Source organism: Halichoerus grypus, chromosome 4 (genome assembly GCF_964656455.1).
Source record: "Halichoerus grypus chromosome 4, mHalGry1.hap1.1, whole genome shotgun sequence".
Taxonomy (NCBI): domain Eukaryota; kingdom Metazoa; phylum Chordata; class Mammalia; order Carnivora; family Phocidae; genus Halichoerus; species Halichoerus grypus.
This window is the reverse complement of record NC_135715.1, coordinates 163,759,195-163,784,483: the sequence shown is the minus strand read 5'-3', so window position 1 is coordinate 163,784,483 and position 25,289 is coordinate 163,759,195. Positions and strand designations below refer to the sequence as shown.

General features: G+C 37.7%; 1 protein-coding gene across 4 annotated transcripts in view; it reads right to left on the bottom strand.

Annotated features, from left to right (window-relative positions):
• Positions 1-25,289, bottom strand: part of PARD3B (par-3 family cell polarity regulator beta) — a 995,854-nt gene that overhangs the window by 518,259 nt on the left and 452,306 nt on the right. For all 4 annotated transcript variants that reach the window (XM_078071225.1, XM_078071227.1, XM_078071226.1 and 1 more), the window contains one exon: positions 13,211-13,320. In XM_078071225.1, the coding sequence (XP_077927351.1) occupies positions 13,211-13,320 (110 nt within the window). The remainder of the gene's footprint in view (positions 1-13,210; positions 13,321-25,289) is intronic.

Genomic DNA, 25,289 nt, shown 5'->3' with positions numbered 1-25,289 from the left:
CCCACAGTCTGCTAAATGCTATACTCAAGATAAAAAGCATTAACCTTGCAATTCCATTGTGAGCAAGATAGAAGACAATCTTCTTCTTCCAGACAGAGAACAAAATTATATTTGCCTAACTTGACAAACAGCCAGTGGATGAGTCAGGGATAAAGCCTAGCTGTCTTAACCACTAGACAATTGGATAAACAAAAGAATGGCTATAAAACGTTGCCACTTTAAGCACATCTGAATCTGTTCTTCCATAAATGTTTTTAATGCCTGCATCAGATTTGTTGTGATGGCAAAACTTTCTGCTTCACAGGAATATCTAAATTGTATAAATAACCAAGTCATTTGAGACCCACTTTACAATATACACTTTGGCATCAAATAGAATGAGACCATTTTTGGTGGAAAAATAAAGTGTGGTTATAAAATAATGAAATTATTTTTTTTTCTTTTTAGGAAGAGGCTCATACACTGGCTTTGAAAGAAGTTTCAGATAAAGATTGCCCAAAGCATTTGAGGAATGACAGCATCAGTGGGACAGAGGTATAAACTCTAGGGTGGTACTTGCAAAGCTAACATTTGAGTGACAGAATGAAAAGAGGCTATATTGGATTAAGACATATTTGAAGTAAAATGCTAGCACTGCTACTTAGTAATATGATCTACAGTAAATGAGTTAATTTGTTTGAGCCTTAGTTTCTTCACCTATACAACAGAGTGAATAAAGCTGAACTTGCATATTGTAATGGGATAAAATAATATATTTGAGTATATATAATAAAGTGTCTACATCTGACATGAACTTGGAACTGAGCAAAGAAAGTACCTGACTCCATGACATCCTGGGTACTATTATGTGGCCATCTGTTGGCAGACCTAGCATGCAGATTAATGCTATTAAAACTGCAATTAAATTGCTTCATGCTTTAAGTAGGCTATTGTGAGATCAGAAAATGTATTGTATTCTTTATATAAACCTTTTATAAGTAACCCCTGTTCTTTAGGCACAATGCTATGTTCTGGGTATGTAGAGGAAATGTGATCCACCCACTAGTGACTCAGAGTCTAGTAAAGAGATATAAAATGTGGAATATTATAACATAAGATAGGATTATAATAAAGATATGCTAGTGTGCATTGGATAGGAAGTAGTTAATTCTGTCTGTAGCAGAAAGGGTTTAGGGAAGGATTAGTAAAGAAAGAGACCATTACACTAGGGTTTGAAAGAAAACTGGACATGTACTAGGGGAAAGAGGGATGAATGACAGTTGTCATTCACCTGACAGAAGAAACAGCTGGGCAAGGACACACAGACAGAAGCACTGTTTGTGCATGCGAGAAACTACACAGTGTGCACGGTGTGCACGGTGTGATTAGAGATGCGCTGAACATACAGGTAGTGGTTAGGTTGTAAAAAGTTGTGCCAAGTACCCAAAAGTAAACCCTTGCTAATGTGAATAAACACTTTTGAACACCAAGGGTACCAAGACTATTCAATGTGGGAAAAACAGTATCTTCAACAAATGTTGCTGAAAAAACTGGATATCCACATGCAAAAAAAAAAAAAAGAAAAGAAGAAGATGGACCTTTACCTAGCACCATATACACAAAAATTAACTCAAAGTGGGTCATAGACCTAAACATGAGAGCTAAAACTATACAACTCTTAGAAGAAAACATAGGGCAAAGCCTTCACAACACTGGAGTTGGTGATGGTATCTTGAATATGACACAAAGGCACAAGCAACAAGAGCGACAGAGTAGACAAACCAACTTCACAAAAATGAAAAACTTTTGTGCACCAAAGGAAACTGTTAACAGAGTGAGAAGGCAACCTACAGAACGGGAGAAAACATTTGCAAATCATCTATACGATAAGGATTCATATCCACAATATACAGAGAATGTCTGTAACTCAACAACAATGAACAACCCAATTTAAAAAGGGGCAAAGAAATTGAATCAGTATTTCTTCAAGGAAGATAACAGGTACCCCTCACTTTTTGAAAGTTCATGTTACACCATTTTCCTTTTACAGAAGATCTACATTAGTACCTGTTTTCACCAACCAAAAGAAACCCAAAGAGGATTTTTGCTTTGATGAAAAAAAAGCGAAAATAGCGTTAAGTACTTTTTATAGCCAGCGTGCACCCCAAGAAGCTAGAGTGGCACCATGAAGCCCCTTCCCTGGGAACTACGCTCAGTATCAGGCTGCCATAGCTTTCAACTGTGTGAGTATCTGTGCTTTATCATGATTTTTATTGTGTAACCGTTAGCAAGATGTGTCCTAAGGTATTAGAAAAGCCTAGGAGACATTATTTTTTGGGTGTGGGAATGCTCAAAACTTTCCCCCTATAAATTAATGGTAATTGCTTTTTGCACCCATGCCATTTCGGCTTACAAAAGGTTTTCATTGGGACACTCTACTTTTGATAGTGGGGGACACCTGTATATGAATGGCTAATAGGCACCTAAAAGGATTCTCAACATCCCTAGTCATTAGGGAAATCCAAATCAAGACTCTAACATGCCAATTCATACCCATAAGGATGGATACTATCTAGACAATAGAAATTAACAAGTGTTAGATTATGGAGAGACTGAGGACCCTTGTGCCTTTGTTGGTGAGGATATAAAACCATACAGCTACTGTAGAAAACAGTATGGTGGTTCCTCAAAAAAATTCAAAATAACCATATGATCCAGCAGTTCTACTTCTGGGTGAATACCCAAAATAATTGAGAGCAGGGTCTGAAGGATATTTGTACACCCACATCCACAGAAGCATTATTCACAATAGCTCAAAGATGAAGGCAACAAAAGTATCTATCAACAAATGAATGGATAAGCAAAATGCAGTCTATACATACAATGGAATATTATTCAGTTTTTAAAAAGGAAGAAAATTATGGCACACGCTACACCATGGATGAACTTTGAGGGCATGATGCTAAGTGAAATAAGCCAGCCACCCAAGGACAAATATCGCATGATTCCACTTACATGAAATAACTGGAATGGTCAAATTTATAGAAACAGAACGTAGAATAGTGGTTACCAGGGGCTGGGGGAGAAGGAAGTGGGGAGACACTATTTACAGAGTACAGAATTTCAGTGTGGGATGAGGAGAATGCGCTGGAGACGGATCGTGGCTCACAGCAGCACAACAATGTGAGCGTACATAATGCCACTGAACAGTATACCAACAAATGATTAAAATGTAAATTTTATGTTATGTATATTATACCACACTAAAAAAGAAAATAACTTTATTCTTCTTTCTCTGTTGATTAATAGGTATAGGGTTTTGGTCTTTTAAGATGAAAAGAGTTCTGGAGATGGATGGCAGATGGTTGCACAATATTGGGAATGTACCTAGTGCTACTTACACTTAAACATGGTTATTAAGATGGTAGATATTATGTGTGTCTTACCACACTAAAAAAAAAAAAAAGTCCTACCAAGACCAAGAAATTTAAAATATATCCTGGAGGCATGGGAAATGGTCAGTTGTTTCAATGTAGGAGAGTGACCTGTCAAATTTTGTAAATAGATTCATATATTTACAGGTATATAATCATTTTATTCACGAAACAATAAGGAACCATTTCATACTAGTAAAAACCCCACTGGACAAATGAAAGAACCCTTAACTAAGCAATGTCTATATATAATGAGACTATTCAAATGACATTTTCAAAAAAGATTTTATTTATTTGAGAGAGTGAGGGAGAGAGAAAGAGAGAATGAGCAGGGGGAGATGGAGAAGCAGACTCCCTGCTAAGCAGGGAGTGAGACGTGGGGCTCAATCCCAGCCCCCTGATCGTGACCTGAGTGGAAGGCAGAAGCTTAACCGACTGAACCACCCAGGGGTGCCTCAAATGACATTTTGACTCAATAAATGTATGAACTGTTGATAGGTGTTCTAGATATGTGCAACCACACTAGAGCAGTATCAAATGCTTTGGATGCTTACTGATGTTCAGATCTTCATAGAACATAGCTGACGGCCAAATACATTTTTTTTTTTTAATTAAGAAGGCATGGGTGGTCGCCACAGCAGTGAAATTAAAGGCACAGGAAAAGGAGACAACACAATTTCTTTAGAAGCAAATCCATCAATTCTGACTTATGATGCTTAAGAATCTGCCTTCTCATTTTAAAGGGGAATAATCCTTCATGATTTTTGCAACAAATGCCATTTACCCATTCTTTGCTTAGAAAGGAAGGAGATTTGTAGGGAAAAGAGGGCTGGGAAGTCAGTTGGAAAACATCAGGGCAATGTCAGTCTGAAAATCATCAGCCAGTTGCAAGTTAAAAAAGATTTGCTAAAAGTAGCAATGTTTTTACTGGTTCAAGTCTGTCAGAAGGCTTTGGATTCTCTAGTGCCTCACACCAGTAACTTCAAAACTAACTCATTCCAGATGTCCCTATGATCATCTAATCAGACATCAAAAGCTGTATGGTGACAAGCTCACATGCTGCTTATGAGGACGCTGTATGTTTCCACAAGCGTAAAACACACACAGTAGCTACTTTTAAAATGTGATTCATCTAAATCAGAATTCTATTTACAAGTACAGAGGTATTAGGAAAGGGGCCACCCTCTTGAGAAAGAGAGAAATCTTTTAAATGTCTGTACAGTGTCATTCTATGACTAAAGTTTGAAAGGAAAAACCAAAATGAAACTTGTACTTCAGAAGAGTTTATGTTGTGAGAAAAAAGAAATCCCCCATCAGAAGAGATTTCTAAGAATCACACCATGCTCAAGGAAAAAAAAATCTTTTCCTCTGAATAACAATCGTTTTGCATCTTTCCAAGATAAACCCCATGAACTCTTTCCTTCCATGCCATCATTTTTCACTAAATGTCCACAACATGGAAGGTCCATCAGAACAGAGAGACATAGATATGGTCCATACCCTTCAGCTTTCACTTGAAAGCAACATGATCTACTTGTACTTGAACCTTCAGATTTAAGTTCTGCTCTCTTCTACAGAATTTAAGTGTGCTTATGTATGGGTGTATGTTTTTTCTACTGCTGCCTTTGTGTATTTGGCCTTTTAAATACACACACACACACACACACACACACACACACACACACACACCCCTACCTTAATATTATTACCCTGACCAATAAAAATAAACTTCGGTGTTTTGGATAGAAATACAACCTCATTCCATGAACAATTACAAATATTGAGGTATTAAGAGGAAATTTAAAGTTGAATTCATACCCAGCAAGTTAATTCACATCTGGAACCCTGAAGTTGCCAGTCTGGATGTTTCAGTCCCTAAGAACAACAGAAGTTCATATAGGATTTCTATTTATTATTTCCTTTTAGTCACATGAAATTTGAGGAAATCATGCACAATTTAAATAATTTACTCAGGATCACCGAGTTATTGCTGCAATCAGAACACAGGAGCTTGACCTTTAGAATAAAGCTACTTTAAACATCACCTTTACCAAATTTTAAACAACACTGTCAAATTACATTTGCCCACACAACTAACACGAGATGTTCATTAGTGTTTTCACTAAGAAACACCTTGTAAATGTTCCCATATTCTTGAATTAATTCACATACCAGGATTTTTTTTTTCTTCTTTTCTTCCAAATCACTTGAAACCAGAAGAACCTCTTAAAGAAGATAGAATAGAAGGAATATTTTGAAGGGGAAATCTGCAGATGTGGTAGGCATACAAGAAGGATGTCCAGACATTTCCAGTCTAATCAAGAATTTTTAAAATTCTTTGAACACAGTTTTTAGAAAATTACAAAGCTGTAACTGCCAAGATCATGGACTTTTGGATTCTAGAACTCACAGTTTTGTTGACAAAGACGTAGAGCTCAGATAATCAACTCCCTTGCATACATATTAATTTCTATTCTCTGTTCATATATCAAGGCATAAGCAAAGTTAGGCTTTATCATGTTCATCTCTAAATTATCAACGTTTGTTGTTGTCTTATAATTTCTGTTCTTTCTCAGAGCCAATTTCTCTGTGAAATCACTGCTAGAACTGTAAAGAGATGAGTAGTTCTCACAATTGAAACTGCTGACCTGAGCCATCAACCCACATTTTAATTCCAAGTGGAGAATTTGTGTTTAAACATCTCTCTCCCCTTGTCAACACAGGTAACACATTGTCCTAAAGCAGAAGATTCTAAACTAAAGCTATTTAGGGAGCAAAATAGTATGTTGGACAGGTAATTTCATGATTTTCACATTCTAATTCATATATTCATTCATATCTATAATACACATCCACACAAGCATGCACATCTCTACAAGATGTGTTAAAAGTTGTCGAATTCATTCTGTCCATCTCAGAACTAACAGTTTTAATTATCTGGTCCTATATTTATGTGTCAGGTGTTGGGGACTTGGATACAAAAATGAATATATTGACTCATGCCTCTGAGGAGCTCCGTCTTGTACCAGACGTGTAAATAAGTAGTTACATTTGGGTGGGATAAGAGCTAACAGAGATTCTGCACATGGGAATTCCCTTGAGGGGCATGGGAGGCTGAGCAGAGTGCAGACTAAAGGCAAAGGACACAAATTCTGATCCTTAAGATGTATTATTTGATCATCTGATACTTGCTTACAGATTGCTAGGGTTGTTTAATCGCTTCAGATTTGGTCATCAAAACCAGGCTGCAAGTTTCCTTAGGACAAGGACCATAACTTAAGTTCTTCAGATGGCACAGAGCAGAGGTCTTGGGCATCTAAAGGATTAATCAATTTATGTTGACATGGAAGCAAAACTCATTCAATTTTCTTTCTTTTTTTTTTTTAAGACCTTCCTTTCTTCCTTCCTTCCTTCCTTTCCTCCCTCTCCTTCCTTCCTCCCTCTCCTTCCTTCTTTCCCCCCTTCCTCTCTTCCTTCCTTCCTTTCCTTCCTTCCTCTGAGAGAGAGAGAGAGTGCCCAAGCAAGAGGAGGGGCAGAGAGAGAGAATATCCAGCAGATTCTGTGCTGAGCATGGAGCACCAAAGCAGGGCTGATCTCAACCCTGAGGATCATGACCTGAGCTGAAACCAAGAGTTGAACACTTAACTGACTGAGCCACCGAGGTGCCCCCTTTCAATCTTCATTACAAGCAGATCAATTTAAACAGCAAAAGATGACATGTCATGGTTATTTTTTTAAATTTTTGAAACTAACCTCTGAATAGAGGTCCTTCTTTTAAACTTTCAGTTCTGGACTAGACCCAAGAAGAATGATCGGGGAGCATACACCTAAACAGGAGTCACATTTCCCAGATTCCTTTATTATTCATGGTACAGACATTCAGACAATCCAAATTTGTTTCACCAGCTCCTGTAAGATTTGGTGAAAAATTCTGTTGCAGAATAAATTAGGCTTCTGGATTTTCCCCACCTGGAACTCAAGTCTTATAAACATAACTGCTTCAGAAATTAAGCTGCCTCAACTTGCCAAACTAAGTAAACATTTGGCCCCATGAAATATTGGATGGCAGTGTTATCTCTTGAAAACAAAGTCATATAAAAACCATTGTTGCAATGTGTCGCCAAGCTTTGGTCTTATCAGCACACAGCGTGAACAGCTGGAGTTACAAACACCAGGACTACTATTAAATCACTGTGTCAGGAAGGGGGAAAAAAAAAAAGAAAAACCTTTTGTAGGCTTCAGTATCTCTAAATAATGCAATTATATATTACATGCTATTTCTTCCTCCCTTTTACTCATTGGTATCATCTCTCCTCATTGGAAGACAATGAATAGAGCCTTCCTTCCAATCTACATCCCTGTCTACAACAATTAATTTATTTCAATGTTTGTATAGCTACTTAATTGTATATCTAAGGGAAAGAAAAATATGATTTGGTTATTCAAAATTTTTAAGTTTCTATGTTGGGTTTTGACAGTTAGCAACCCATAACCAAAAGTCCTCTCACATCTCTCAGTGACAATTTGATGATTTTAATCCTAAAAGCCAAGCCACTTAAATTTCTCTCTAATATTTCAATGATTTCTTTCATGGATCTGAAAATGTTTAAGCCAAGATCAACACTGATGATGATTTCAATGTATGTGACACACAAAGGAAAATTTCTCAAATCAATGTTCCATCATATTATCTGCAAAACACAAAGAAAACGTTCATTCCAAACGCTATTCATTGGAAATGCTTCCTCCCACTTGAAGCTACCTGCCACTATCTTTGCTGATAAAATAGGAAAAACTACCAAGAACCATCTCATCTCCCTTAACATGCAAGACCACTGGAAACACTTCTCCCCAGGGTGTCTTCCCTTTACCTCCAATCCTACTCTTGCTGAGAATCAGTTGCTACTCACTAAAGAGTTATTGCTGAACTCTCAAAGCAGCAATTCAAAACTTCTATTCATCCTTACATCTTGAGTTTATATGCTATGTGTTGGATAGGCAAGGTGATAATAAGATGAAATAGCCTTAATTATTCAATATTTGGGGGGTGGTGTCAATTCCTACTGCATTCTTAATCTCTATCATTCATCAAATTCTGAGGATTGACGGCTTTCCCACGTTGTTTCATCCTAAACCTGCAAACAAGTAGTTCTTGATCATTGTTTTCCTTTTAAAATTTGATAAGATTGAGAGAGTCTCAAAAAAAAAAAAAAAGTAATAGAGTCTCCTTCACAAAAAAAAAATGCATGCACGTGCAACGGTCCACAGCATCAAACTTCAGAGTTAACAGACCCTCTGACACTCATTCATGGACTCCCAATCTAATAACCTAAAGTATTGCCATGTTATTTTTAAAAAAGAAAATGTATATGTTGTGGATATGAACTTTTAAAAGACAGACCAATATTTTCTTAATTTATTTTGGTGATGCAAGACAAGTAACAGTTTTAGAACAAACAAAGTCATTTACTATCCGAGAACAACCGCAGCATTATAATTTTCAGGAATCCACTTTTTAATTTACTCGCCCTGCAGGATCATTTTGCTTTAGGGGTTAAATGTGAAACTATAAACAGTCATTAAAACACAAAACAACCATAGTAGTTAACCGGATATTAAGAAAAAAATCACATCTGTTTTAGAGTTCTCTTCCACCCACAAATTCGGGAACATCAATTTCAAGAACCTGGTTTTATGGCATGCCCTTAAGCCAAGAACACCAGGTTACAATCAAGGCAGGGGAGGTAAGACATCCCATAAGCAGACTCCCACTATTACATCTTGCCCCCAGGATTCCCTTTCTTTAATTCAAAAGCAGTCAGTAGAATTGGATTTTCTATTGCCTTGAAAGATAAATAGTCATTACGATTTGCACATTAATAATTATGCTATTCTGATTAACTGATGGGTTTATGAAAAGAGGAAGAAAGAAAATAAATTTCCATGCTGTTTAGCTGGTGGTACCCTAAGTAACAAAGAGTGAGATTTGGTGGCTTTTCAATACACAGAATCTGAGACTTGTAGAGAATTTGATTTTTCTAATTTGAACTCTTTTTAAAACTTCACCTTATCTGAGGGTGTACATCTTAAATAACCAATTTGTAATAATTTAACCAGCCAGAAAACAAGTGTAACTTCTCCAACTTTTCACAAACATGCATCTCTGGGCATCAGAGAAAGTTCCTCCTGCTATAATAAGCCTAATGAAGTGCAAGTAAAAATAACAGTCATCAACTGTGGTTTTAAAGGCAATATTTCAACATAATCAAATGTGTCAAATATTCATCCTTCAAGCTTTTTAAGCTGTGGGTTATAAGTAAGTTTCATTTCTTGGGAATGACTGAACATAACCCACTTGGGGCTCTGCCATCTGTGAATTACTTACATGTGAACACTCTGTTTAAGAGATGGAAATTTTGATTGTTTTTCTTCCTTTGGATATTGAAATGCAATGCAGTTGAACAGAGTTTTTAAGCAATTATTGTTCATGTTAGTTGCACCATGGCTGAATTATCACATACTCCCCATATTCATCATCACTTATTAATTCATGGGCATCAAATGTGGTGCAGCTGAAGTTGCGGAGGAAGCACCAAGTGGAACTATGGAATCTGAGAGATGGGAAAGAATCTGTAGTCTCCAGTTCTGTACTCCCTGGGCTCAGGGGCTGGCCACACAAACCCCTCTCTGCAGTGTGCTCCGGTGTGAGAGTTGTGGTTGTGTTCCCATGGTTTCCTTGAAAGGCCGTTCCTCTTATCACTGAGCAAACAATGAAAGTGACTATGGGGCTATATGTAGGGTGCCACATAATTTATCATTCGTGCATGGACACCTCTGAGAGTTAGTGGGGACACTATTAATAATTATGCCAGAACAACAGGCATGAATGAGGACTGCCCCAGGCAAACCTAATCATACTGTTACCCCAGAGATGATATGCAACTCAAAGAACTTCTCCCAAGGGTCTCAAACCATTTCATTAATGCTATATCCAATTTTACTTCTGTCTAGAGCTGTTCTGTCCAATGGAAACAGAATGTGAGCCATAGATCTAATTTTAAAGTTTTTAGCAGCCATGCTTTAAAAAGAAACAGGTGAAAATAATTTTGATAATTTACTTAACCTAATATACCATAGTCTTATCTCGATGTGTAGTCAACATAAAAGTTATTAATGAGGTCTTTCATATTACTCTCTTTTTTATATCTCAATCTTTAAAATCCATTATGTATGTTACACTCGAATTACATTTCTAGTGCTCAATAACCACGCGTGGCCATGGCTATAATATGGGACAATGCAGTCTACATAGTCCATGAGTTAGGATACGCAGGAATAAATGAACAGAATCATAATACACACACACACACACACACACACACACACACACGTATTTTTCTTTTGGGTAAAAACAGACTCAACTAAATGTCCTTCTTTTCTAACTTTGCCTGCTTTTCATAGCACAGCAGTTAAACTATCTGTTTCCTGCCTGAGGTGAACCAGACTTTGGAGCAGATACAACTTTACCTGGTAGTTGTTTTGGGGAACAGAGAGAATGGCCAAATTAGAAAAGGTGGGTAAACTGCTGAGAAATTCTAGAACTTTTCCCAGACTAATATGTGCCTGCATTCCTAAGTCTAACACATATACAGTGAGCACCCTCCATGTACTTGGCACTAGAAATAGAAAGATAAATAATAAGCACAATGTTTGCACCTTGGACTGTTAAGGCTTAAAGTTTGCTTGGACATTATTTTACAACTGAAAAAGGAGAAGGCTAGGACGTGCCAGTGTTCTGTGGCAAGTCAAAGACCAGAGTCCATTCTTCGGGGTCTGCATTTCATCAGCCACAGAGAACACTGAGGAAAGGAAGAAATGTGTTTTCCTTTTTACTGTTCATACAGACAGACTCAGCCACTGCTTGGTAACTTGCATACGGTTAGGATTTGGGGAGCCAGCCTTTCTTCTTGAATCAGGATTTGCATCTTTGCTAGCAATAATATACTCCCTCACCAAATACCTCAACTTAGAATTCAATGGTATCCTAGTTTGGTAAGAATATGTAATCTATCAGAAATATACTAGTCCTCATTTCCTGTAGGGAAAGCCGTATTGAGTATTTTCAGTTAGTCTAAACACAGAATCTAAGTGATAAAAACATTGAACTAAATACTGGTGATTCTCTGCATGTAAATGATGACAACACAATCAGATACACTCTGACTTGGGGTATACTGACATTGTAAAAATAAGCAGTAAACTGTAACTTTTCTCATTTATATAGCTTCTCTTCCTTCAATCCAATATACTTGGGGTTCACACAGTCTCAATCAGGGTGTTAAATACTGTTTCTGTTTAAACTCACCATTAAAGTAGAACCCATACACCTGATTTTTATTAAAGTAATGTTCCATTAAATATGTTTCCTTAAAAGGATGGTGGGGAGACATTACATCTAAAATACTATGAGGACACTTGGGGCGCCTGGGTGGCTCAGTCGTTAGGTGTCTGCCTTTGGCTCAGGTCATGATCCCAGGGTTCTGGGATCGAGCCCTGCATCGGGCTCCCTGCTCAGCGGGAGGCCTGCTTCTCCCTCTCCCGCTCCCCCTGCTTGTGTTCCCTCTCTCGCTGTGTCTCTCTCTGTCAAATAAATAACTAAAATCTTTAAAAAAAAAAATAAAAAAGAATACTATGAGGACACTTGCTTCCTTGTTTATAGAAAGAAATATGCTAAAATACTGCCACAAACTTATTAGTAAATACTCAATGGTTTGGTATAGTGACTCCTAACTCATATACACTGGCACTGGTTCTTGAGAAGAACCTTTTATACCAAACTGGTGAGAATCCGGTTAGTTCATTCAGCATCCTTATATAACTCTAAAATATTGCTTTTTTTCTTAAGGCACTATAGACAGTGAGACTTAAAATGGGGAAGAGCCTTGCTTTTAGGAAACTTTTAAATATGGCTACATTATTGAAGATCACCTATTGCAAAAATATATACCCATTAACCAAAATCTAACTCTCAGGCTATTTCCAAGGATGGACCACAGTCACAACTCTTCCAAGTGACTCAGGATTTATCAGAAAGATCCGACAGTACCATATGAAAGGAGGACATCATCTCTTCAGGATTCATTTTCCATTTAACCCATCAGCTATAAGTGCGTCTTGTTATAAGCACTTCTGGTATATAACTTTATTTTTCTTTCGTTTGGATGTTGAGTTCTAGAAACCCAGTACCGGCACCACATTTACATGGTATTGGTATCTTGAAACTCTATGACCATTCACCATGGCAGGACTTCACAAAGCCCTGCATTAACACAATGAAGATATATAAAATGATATCCTTGGGCATCACTAAAACAGGAGGATGGAGGAAATTCAACAGTGTGGTGTGCTGGTTAAGAGCACGGACTTTGGAGCCAAACCACCTGGGTTAAATTCTCGACTGTGTCACTTACTAGTTGTGACCTTAGATAAACTACTAAGCCTCCCCCTGCCTCAATGGCATTATCAGTAAAATGGAGGCAAAAATTTGGTCCCACCTTGATGTGGAAGTTTAAACGACTTATTGTAAAGCACTTAAAAGAGTCCTTGGCACATAATCAGTGCTATGTAAATTGTTAGAATATAAGTTCTAGTGATAGCTCATAGTTGCTATTACTAATACTACATGTCCTATCAAACACTCTCTAATGATCAACTTACTTAAGACTGTGAAGTCCCGGTTAGTCTATGGGTAAGGCACTTTGATCTTTCATTAGAAAGGCAAACTGCAGGATACCTACTAGAATAACAGGTTTCAGACTCTGGCCACTGGGGTGTGAAGCACTTGGCTGGGCATCAGCAGGTGGGCCTGGCGCTGGGTCACTGCTTCTCCTCACCAGCAATGGAGTGCCTGTAGGACAAAATAAGAGGTGAGAGGTCAACAGAACCCTGGGGAGAAGAGAGTGCATGGTACAATGCAATTTAATTAAAAAGGTTTACAACATGCTTTTATGTAAAAACATTCTATTTCTAAGGATGCTTGTAAATTAATCCATTTAATGATCTTTTGTCATCTATTTACAGACTGACACATAGAAACAAAATCTTTCAACTCTCATCCTTTCCCACCTGCATTTCAAAACAAGTCATTGTACTTAACCAAAAACCATTAGGCAATGCAGAAGTTGACAGTGTGCAACTGCAACTGATCTAGAGAATGTATCTGAGTATTAAAAAGAATGATTATCCAGCAGACAAGTGAAGAGGTTCACACAGTCAGTGCAATTTGCTATTCAGTAGAGCTAGAAGTATAGTTATTGCTGCCATTTGGTGCTTCCTAAATCTTTTGAATAATGATATACACTGAAATATATTATTTGCTGGGGTTATAGCATTAATGTCTATTTAAGTACAGAAAGAGATTGGCTCCATTCTCTTCCTTTTCTCCCAAAGTCGATAAAACTGATAAGGAAAATAAGTTAGTTCTTCTAAAAATATATCTTGATTTCTTTTTAATATAATGAAAGCTTCCACTATTAAATATTTGAGCCAGTTATTAAATTCTGAGAAAAGATCATACTATTAGAAAGTTCAAGTGAAATTCAACCTTAACAGAGCTGGTGACCTAACTAGTCTGCCTGCAATTAGGCCTAAAATAATTTGTTTCATACAAAATTGGCCACTGTAAAGGAAACTCTCAAAAAAGTCCTTTTGTGGTCTAAAAATTGCTCTCATGTAAAAATTAACTTTTTATTTGCATGCTGTGGGGAAAAAGTGGGAAACAGTAGAAATGCAATTCTCCATTTATCAATATTCTGCAGAATCTTCCCCAACTCTCTCGAGCTATTGCTGCTTAAAAGAACATTTTTTCATATTTCATTTTATATGGTACAGTTACAAAAAGTGAATCCATTTTGAAATTATTTACAAATCTGATTTTTATATGTGCTCCAACATTTTTATTCTGTGTACAAAATATAGACGCTAATACCTTCCATCTTTGTTCAGACTCTTCTTATCCTTGTTGCTTTTTAAAAAATAACTTCTTTTATAATAGGAAATTAACATGCTACTGAGGATGAAACACTAACCAAAAGGTATTATAAAGTCCAAGTTTACGGTCCATTATTTCTTTTTTATTAATAAACATTTCACTACATTATTCCCTAATTCCTCCATTTCCATCTAAAAATTTCTTAAGCAAGTGACACAGCAATGGCTGTATGGCTGGCAACTCTCTTGAATGAGACATTAAAAGAAAATACGTAGAAGAGAAAATATCATAAAAATCTCAAGACAATAGGGTCCCAGTCCTGTACCACTATTTCCCCTGATTCAGGTGATCTGAATTACCGTTAACATAAAGTGGACACATCAGTCTAAATGTGATATCCTCAGAAGCAACCTATTATCCTAAAAATTAAGATGAGAATGGGGAAAACTCTATGAAACTCCAGTTAGTTTCTAAACATTTAACCCAGACTAGGACATTGCATGCCAATGATCTAAAAACAAACAAAAGCAAGTAGAACCAGCATGGGACACCAAGATCCAAAAATAAGTTGATTCAGAGGCACAGAAATGGAAATTTTAGTGATTGACAACTGTACTGTTTTTTCAGCTGAGTCATACACACATATATATGAATATATACAGAATATACGTGTGTGTGTGTGTGTGTGTGTGTGTGTGAGAGAGAGAGAGAGAGAGAGAGAGAGAGAGAGAGAGAGAGGGACCTGTTACTTTTCCTGGATAATAAATATATTTTTCTTAACCCTAGATAATTTTCCTGCAACTCTAAGGACATGGTTATGACTCTTCACTTACCATTAAAACATCTGTTTTAATAACAAAATGCTAAATTATTTAAGACATAATTCGATGACAATATGAATTTGAGTTTGAGCATTCAATCAATAGGCCATAATATTACAGTGTGTCTCCCAGAACAAGATAGCTCAGGTTTGTACCAGTGTACCCATTATTTGGAACATTATCCAAAAAACAAATGAAGGTGGCTAGACCTTAAACATACTCCCAACTCATCTGGAATAAGTTTTGTTCTTCTCTACTTTTTCTGGATTCCACACTTGAATGTCTCCTGTTGAGTCACCTTCTAATTTTCCTTTGGCTGTCTTAATGTGTTAGTAACAAGTATAAATCATTCCACACTGGAATTAATAATGAGCATATTTCAATATGAACCGCTATCTCAGAGAGTTTTAAACAACCCTTCCTTTGGCAATTTAAAATTCATTTGATATTTGTTTTTTTAAATTGCCAAGCCTCATTTGAAGGTGCCTGCCAGGAACAGACTGAGTTGTAACTTAAAGACAGATGCATCCTACTATAGGACAGAAAACAAGTAATTCTAAGTACTGGAGACGATTTGGGGGACGTCCTTGTATATATGTAATAGAGTAGAAGGCCCACCTTGCAAGCACCGCTAACCAAAATGAAAGGGGAGACAACCACATCCAGTTGTATAGAATTTTCTGTGGGAGGGAAAAAGTAAATAAAACATAAGCTTCGCACTGAAGGAGCTTATAACCTAACAGTAAGATTAGGCTTAAGAACTATCATGTGTCCGTACAGTGAGAGGACCATGGGTTTTGGAGTCATGAAGACTGAGATTCACCTCTCCTGGCTCTGTGACACTGACTGCTTGGTGACACAGTCTCATCATTTAAAACCTGGTGATAAAAATACATCATAATATTGATAGAAGCCTGAAATAAAAGAAGGCATGCATGGGACATGGAACTGTCCAGTCTGCAATTTTCATGCAGGAAATTCCAAACCCCCCAATAAAACAGAGTTAATAGCACTTGCTATTGTTGTGAACAGTGTTATCCGCTCAAAAAGCTGAACACCTAAAAGTCAATTTTCATGAAATAATACATAAATTAGGGCGCCTGGTTGGCTCAGTTGGTTAAGCGTCTGCCTTCGGCTCAGGTCATGATCCCGGGGGCCTGCGATTGAGTCCCGTGATGGAGTTCCATGTTGGGCTCCCTGCTCAGCAGGGAGTCTGCTTCTCCCTCTCCCTCTGCCCCTCCCACCCTGCTTGTGCACTCTCTCTCTCTCTCAAATAATAAAATTTAAAAAAGAAATAATATGTAAATTAAAATAGTAAAACACAATTCTGTGCTGAACCAGCTATAGACTTACTATAGAACTCAAAGCTTTTAAGAAAAAAAAAATGATGGTGTAGGAAGGGAGTTGAAAATGGAAAAAATAGGGGCACCTGTGTGGCTCAGTTGTTAAGCGTCTGCCTTCGGCTTGGGTCATGATCCCAGGGTCCTGGGATCAAGCCCCACATCGGGCTCCTTGCTCCACGGGAAGCCTGCTTCTCCCTCTCCCACTCCCACTGCTTGTGTTCCCTCTCTCACTGTGTCTCTCTCTGTCAAAGAAATAAATAAAATCTTAAAAAAAAAAAAGAAAATGGAAAAAATAACCCATTATTCATTGGTATTTTTCAGTTAATTAAGAAGACTCTTACTATTAGATTTTAGAGGCAAAAGTCCTCAGATCAGCTCAAGAGAACAGCAGTATTCTTTGGAATCAGAGTTTAAAAGCTACTGGCAGCAAAGCTCAAATAAAATAAGAAATGTTATGTACCTTAAAGCAGAAAATCTTACACAATTGCATTATGTTTTTCCACACGGTTAACTAATTTGAGGCCTCATTACGCATCAGGAGCTGTGCAAGGGGTGGCTGATATTAAGATGAGTAGTCACAGTGCTTACTTAGGCTGTTTTTTAAAAAAGAGGATGTGAGGACAAAGAACAGTTTACACACAGGTAGATACCAGTGCAGTGTTCTAGTGGGGTTATATATGGATTATTGAATCCATACCAAAGAACACACATGCTGTAGACTGGATCGAGTCCCATTTTATTTAGGCAGATGCACAGAAACTTAATGGAAGCCAAAGGGCACCAAAGAGAAGCAGTCCCTCCAACCAGAAGAGTTCCTGATCAAGTGTGTAGCTGCTGGTGACTCTGTCCTTGACAATAGGGGCTTGCCATATCAGGAAAGTCTAAATTCTTTCTGGAGCACTGTTCATACATATCCAGGGCTTATGTTACGCTCAGGACAAAATTATTCACACACTCACTGTACTTCCCTTTAAGAAGATGACTAGACTTATCAGGTTCTCCAGGCCTTCTGCCAATAAGCACCGGAGTCAGTTCCTGGGTGTCTATGAATGATGGCACATCTCCCACTGCTCAAGCAATCATCATTTTAATGATGGTAAAACCAGAATTCAAAGGGGTACAGTTACTTGTCCAATGTCCCTTATAAATATAAATAAGGGGAACCAGAGGAGGATCACCTACTTCATTTTGGGGAAAAGAGTTCTGAAAGAGGCAGCAGCTAGTTAAAAGGATTAAATGGGTACATGAATGAGTCATGCAAGATATAAAGGCCAACACAAATTCAAGTTATCTATGTAAGTTTCTGTCTCTTTGTTATAATCTCCCTCTCTCTCTCTCTCTCACACACACACACACAACCCTGGATGGATTTTTTCCACATTTGGAGGATGTGTTTGGTATGGAATTAGCTTAAATGACAGATGATGTGTTGTACATAAAATTCTGTTTTGGAGATTTTGAAAGACATCTTTTTTTAAGATTTTATTTTTATTTATTTGCAGAGAGAGAGAGAGAGAGAGAGAAGCAGGCTCCCCACTAAGCAGGGAGCCCAATGCAGGGCTCAATCCTAGGACCCTGGGAACATGACCTGAGCTGAGGGCAGATGCTTAACCAACTGAGCCACCAGGTGCCCCAAGATTTTAAAAGACATTTTAGAAAGATAGGCAGTTATAGAGATTGAAACCAAAGCCCAGAGGAATCATCCACATGATGCCTCAGTGGGCAGAGAAGATAAAAAACATCAATCCCATACCAAACATCACAAAGGTACATGTTCTAAATTGGTAAGAGTAGAGATTCATCTAAAAATGGTTAATGATTCTCCTGAGCAAAGCCAAAAGGCTAGTTTGTCATCAATATTGGTGCTATTCATTCTAAGGCAACTGAAACCTGAAGAGCTCAAGGGCATCCCAGTTCACACGCTGACAAGGCATTCTCTAAGAAGTTGGTGGACTCAAGCCCAGAGGGGCCTGAAGGGCAATGTGAGGGAAATGGATAGAAACTCAGCAGTCACAGGCAGAAATGGAATGGTTAACTAGAAGAAGACATGGGAGAATTTAGCAATGACTACACATACAAAGCAAATGAGAAGCATAAGAGAGAAATCTAAAACCTTTCTTATACTTCTTGCTTAGGGAAGAGAGAGCAATAGGAGAATTTCAGCAACTGCTATGATTTGTTTCAGAAAAAACAAACCCATGAATCTTGGCTTCAGCCTATTGAGGGTTAGAAGGATTTGATTTTAATCCAAGATGTCTTGAGATGTATGAGAAATAAGACACTAGATGTTCAGTTGGGAATTCATAAAGATGAGTATGAAGTTCGTATTAGAAATCATATTGGCTTCCAGAATGAGTGAGGAGAGATAAAGATGAGGTAAATAAAAGAAAAAAAGGAATCAGTACAGGTGTATCAATGACATCACATGTAAAACAATGAGAAAAACAGAATTTTACTTTCTTACGGAATCTTCAGAAAGAAAGGGTATCTAGAATGGCAAGTGGTTAACAAAGCCACAGAAGCAAACCTAGAGGGAAGGGAGGGTGGGAGAATGGAGAAAGGGACTGGAGTTTCCAAGATAAACTGTTTATGTACAGAGAGAGGATAAAACCTGGTCTTTTAGGGTTTCAATTTTCCTTTGCACTAAAGGATTACTTCTGTGCTACTGAATTATCAAATCACCAAAACAGATAGTTTAAAGAAAGAAAACACGCTCTCTTGTCAATGCTACTGACACTGAGGATAACATGATAAATATGAAAGGGGAGAAATCTATCAAAATACACCTAAATTGGTAAATATTTCACTTTGAGGATAAAAATGAATTGCAAATGGTTAAAAATCTTATAAACTTAAAAAGTGATAAATAGGAAAAGACACATTTTTCCAGGTAATCAATATTAATAGTATATTAATAATATTAACAGTAGGCATGAGCTGCATCTTGGTTTCCCATAGTACATTTCCTTAATAGAGTTTGTACTAGTCAGCACATAGAGGAATGCCTTTCAATTATCCTGTACTTCAACACTCATTGAATAAATTTGACGTTAATTGAATCATTTTGACATTAAAATATGGATATGTCCTCCCGAGATATGGTGAAGAGAGACTGGGGGTCAGAAGATCTGCCTTCTAGAGGTGGCGCTAGCATTGCGTAACTTCCAGGAAGCTGCTCTACCTCAGAGTCTCACCTCTCTCCTCATCAGCTAAGTAAGCATGTTGGATAAGCTACACCAAAGTCCCATTCCAGATCTACAAAGAGAGAGTTCTGTGATTTATATAGCCAATTAGGAAATTGAAGTCCAGAGAAATTAAGTTTCTAAGTCTCTTGGACTTGATTTCTACTCCAGTTTTATTCCCTTGACACTTTTCTGTTGCGGAGTTACATTCTCTCTGTGAGTAGGTGTGTGAGAAAAAGGGAAATGACAGCTCTTCAATGCAGGGGCCCTTCTTTTCATCTGAGGAGGACAGCAGAAAGATTTGGATAGAGAGTTACAGATAAAAGGCAAGGGTGGTGGGGATGAGTAGCTAAAAGGCAAACATTAAGCTACAGTCACATGGGCATGTCTGGCAAGATGCTTGACCCACTGGCCAAGGCACACCAGCACCTCTCCCAGAGTGCATGATCTCTCTTGCAGATGGCTTAAATGTCTTATCAGTATTTTCTTCCTATTGATCCTGTCAATACCTCAATAAAAAAAGATGAGTGAAAGTAGTACCTCATTTGTAAAGGAGACAACTACATTTTCTTTTTTGTAAGGATTTTATGGGTGCTAGAGAAGGCTTTTCAACTGAAACCTAACCAACTGCATTGCACTGAAATCTGGAGAGCCATTTAAAAAAAAAAAAACCTGGTAATGATATCAATAGTGGCACAATTTATGGCAAAGGACCAAGAAGAGACCACTTTCACTACAGGAGTGCTTGACCAACTTTGGCACCTGGCCTGTGATGAATGGGGCAGCTGTGACATGCTTTCAGACACCATGATGGAAAAACCACACTAGAGAAACCAACTCAAATTTTAGCAGAATTGTAGCTGTCCAAATACTTTAGTCTTAAATATCACTCCTTTAGGAAAGTAACTCCCAGTATTGCCATAAAAGGAGCAAAGAAGTTCAAGTTGATGAACAGTATCATTTTTTCTTTCATTGTGGGCTGCAAAAACCATGTCTGTTCAAAACACGAAAGGACAAATGCAAGTAATTCACAGAATAGTTACCAGCTACACAACAGATATGAATGGGCACATACATGATAAAAGATGTTTCACTACTTGGAAAGCTGCTCAAATTGGAGTGCCGCTGCTATAAAAACAAGTGAGGGGGTTTTAAACTGACCTTTACTGGAAATTATACTTTTTTCTGAAAATGGTTATGCCTTCAACTCACAGTATATTATTGCTGTATTTCTGAGGATACATGCTTTTTCTTATATTGAATTTTTCACATTTTAGCCAGTTGATATACACAAATCTAGAATTTTTTATATTGTTTAAACTACTTCACAATATTGATGTACTCATGTTATTTAAAGTCAGTTAACGCTATGTATTAGATATGCGCTAGGTCCCAAGTGTTATATTAAAAACAGTGGCAAGTAAAAAAGGGACAAAACTCACTGTGTTTCAGTAATGCTGATGGAGTAAATACAGACGTGGTCATTTTAGTTAGAGTAAAATCCAAAATATTAAAAAAACAAAACAATGACAAGCTACAGAGGAATCTCAATACAAGCAAAGGTCCAGATTTTTGAAAGGTATGCACTAAAAAAGGAACAAAGCATTAGCAAACACAACTAAAAATACCCTAATTAGCAAAGCCAAATAAAAGCTCCCAAATCATAGAGGTGGAAGGAAGGAATCTGACCTATGCACATCAACCTCCAATTTCTTGTTCAAGGTATTCAAGGACCTCATTGGTTTCCCCCAAACTACCTCTCTGATTACATCTTGTATCGCATTCTTTGCCACGTGGTTCATGCCAAACAGGACCATCTGCCATTGCCTAAAAATGCCCTGCAGACTCAGTGTTCATGCTAGTTCTAACCTCTAAATTATTGTTGTCTAATACAATCAGTTGTAATCCAGTCCAGTCTTTAAGTCATAAATAACCTCTACTTCTTTGGAATACCAGATACAGATTTGCTGCAGAGCTAATGAAGCGTAACTTCAGGGCCCAGCACAAGATCCCAGGAGGAACCTAAGTAACACAATCGCATGATTGTATGATTTTGTAAACTTTACATGAGTGTAATAGTTTAATTGCAATAGGTTAATTCTATCTCTTTCAACTCTAAAGACTCCTCCTGGTGAACCTAGAGTGGCCAAGGACATTTCTGGGATCCAGTTAAAGGGAAAATCAGTTGGGTGTGTATCTCATTTGAATACAATAGACTATATTTGTATAGTTCACAGACAACACTGTGTCTAGTTATTAGCAGGGAGGTGTGTATAGTGTATAGTTATTCCCTGGTGAGGAATATAGGTAGAATCCTGTTACTCACTGTGTTGGTTCACCAAGCATCATGACACAAAGGTAGAGGGTCAGCTGACATACGGAAATAAATGTGTTCTTTTTGTACCCATATAGAAAGGTGTGGGTACTGAAAGATAAGCAAGATAGGAAATGCACAAAGCCAGAAGCTAGTCTACAGAAAATTCTTCCACTCACCCAATGTATAATATTGCATATAATTCAGTATTTGAATAAGTCAGTTCTCTCACTGATACCTTGACAAATAGGAAGTTCTCTCCTATACGGAAAATGCAGCATAGAATTAAAATTCCCACGCTAGTGAGATGCAAACCTGTAGTGGTTTCACAGATTACAAGAATGTATGTGCAAAGCCCCATGTTTATACATCCCAAATATTACTTAAACAGCATTTCGAATAACCATGCGATAGCAAAGACTGAATCACTCGTTCATTCAATGTATGAAAAATGTTACATATGAAGAGGTAATTGAAGAACATGCAGTCAAAAATTGTAAGGAAAAAAGTGTAAGAGTTATTTTCAGGCATTTTAATATGTACTCAATTAGTATATCATTAAATATTTTTTCGTATTTTCTGACATCTCCAATATATTAATTTATAAATTGTTGTGGTTTTCAATCATTCTAAATAAGCATCTTTTATGTTTTTTTTTAACTTAAAATTTATGTGTCCCCCCCTTTTGCTTAGAGAGGGAGAGAGGGGGATGGGGAGGGGCAGAGGGAGAGAGAGAAACCCAAGCAGGCTCCACTCCTAACACAGAGCCCAGCGTGGGGCTCGATCTCACAACCCTGAGATCATGACCTGAGCTGAAATCAAGAGTCAGATGCTCAACCGACTGAGCCACCTGGCCACCCCTGTTCCTTTTCTTAAATAGCAATCTCCCCAATGTGGTACACTGAGAATCCCACAAAATGTAGATCTGCCCTGTACCTTTTTAGGGTATGTCATATCCCACGTTGTTTTAGGTATCTAGTTGTAGTTGTATTTTGGTTGTATCCCCTTAATTTACTAATTTAACATTTACTGAATGCCCAAAATAAACTGGGCAGTCTTCGAGGCACTCTGGATATTATCAGCACACAACACACAAAGGTCTTCATCTTGTCGAGCTTGTAGACAACTGGAGGAAGATGGGCGACACTAAACCAGTACACAAATAAGTATGTACATTTAAGATAAGGATAGAGCAAGTGCTTAAGCAAGACTATGAGAAAGTGACAGGGAGGGAGTAAGGTGGGGGAACATTACACTGTAAGCTCCTTAATAGCAAGCACCTCACCTTAGTCAATCACTTAGGACCCCTGGCAGAGTGGGTAATTAACAAACGCATGCTGAATTGAACTAAGCAGTGCTAGAGGAACAAAGATCAACCTCTAAATTCAGAAATCTTTGGAATCTGAAGTGCCCCAGACAAGAGAATTTTGTGTGTGTATGTGTGAGCAGGGTCTATGCCCCTAATATGTAAATAAATTGCTACTGTCAGGTTTGTTTCCCACTACCTAACACTTTTTTCTTCATCATCAACATTTATTTTAAAACAAACACTAGTCACACTAATGCAGCATATGTTATCACCCTTGCAACTTAATGATAAATGAGCATAAAAGTGACATCAACACCAGCGTTAAACAACCACAGTAGAGGCTCTGAGATATTGACTACAGTCTTGTCATTTACTGTGGTTTATGAAGGAGTCCAGTGCCTGGTCGGTTGATCTTTCAGTTTTCCATAGTTTACCATCTTACCTCCTAGATATTTATGATGTTAGTCAATATTCAGAAGATTTATGACAACCTGTAGAATAACTAGAAGGATAACAGTTGAGTTTACTTGAAAAGAGCCTTTGGAGGAGCTTTTATTGATATATATGTTTAAATATATATTTAAGGTTCTTAAATATATATTTAAGGTTCATTTATTTATTTGAGAGGGAGAGAGAGAGAGAAAGAGAATGTGAGTGGGGAGGGGCAGAGGGAGAGAGAGAATCTCAAGCTGACTCCCTGCTGAGCATGTAGCCGGATAACGTGGGGCTCGATCTCAAAACCCCGAGATCATGACCTGAGCTGAAACCAAGAGTCAGAGGCTCAACCAACTGAGCCACCCAGTCGCCCCTGGAGGATTTTTTAAACAGAATTTTGAAATGCAAAAGATTTACAAAGATCTACAAATTGATAAATTGGTATAAAATAATGATTAAGATATTTATAATATTTATAATAGGCAGGTGGACACATGATTTGAGAGACTAAAGATGGACATCCATGCATGGATACTGATAAGATCTGCTCAGCCAGAAAATAGGCATGAACCACGTGACTGTAGGAGCAAGTGGTTGAGGAGACAAAGGAAGCTGGTTTAGAAGAACATCACTAGAAGGTGGTGTTAAAATGGGGGAGTTTTAATTTAATCCAAACAGCAGTGAGGTCTCCAAAAAGGGACAATCCAAAGCATTGTTTCCAAGTATTGAGAAACTGGTTTAAATACATTTTGGAAAGATATTTGCAGACTGATATATGAAAAATGTTTACTAAAAGAATAAGTGGAGATATCCCAATGGTTTCTTTAGTAATTCCCTTATAAAAACCAGAAAGTGAATCTTAGTATGTGTCCAGTGGAGTGGCTTTGGACTTGGGAGGATGGTTTGATTCAGCATGGAACACATTGGGAATGATTCATTATGGCAATGATGTTGGTCTATTCCAAGTGTTTGTGGAACCTTTCTTTTGTCCTAAATTTTAGGCCACAGTTCCCATTGAGTTGAGAACCGCCTCTGAAAGACTACTTCACTAGCTCTTTGCAAGATGAGAAAGGGAGAAATCAGCAATGCCTTCAGGCCATTCAGCAGTTGCAAACAATTACTGGCAACATCAAAGTACTAAATTCAAATCACCAAGTCCTTCGTGATGGATGAGAAACATCCACAAGTCAATTTAAGGCATCCTGGGCACAAATCTATATGACTTATCAGCTGCATTTGAAACCTTTGATCATTACATTTTATTGGATCATTCAAAGTCCCTGGCAGGACTGGAAGAAGTGGTGCATTATGGAGCCACCGTGATCTCCTAGGAACACTCAAAAGATGGTTTTATGCCCATGCCTGTGTGCCCCAAATGCTGCCTTTTGTGAGGCAGCTAAAGGAACTCAATGCCTCTCGGGCCCTGACTTCTGATAGAGAAGGCATAGTTTCTGTTTAACAGCACTTAAAATTCTAAACAAG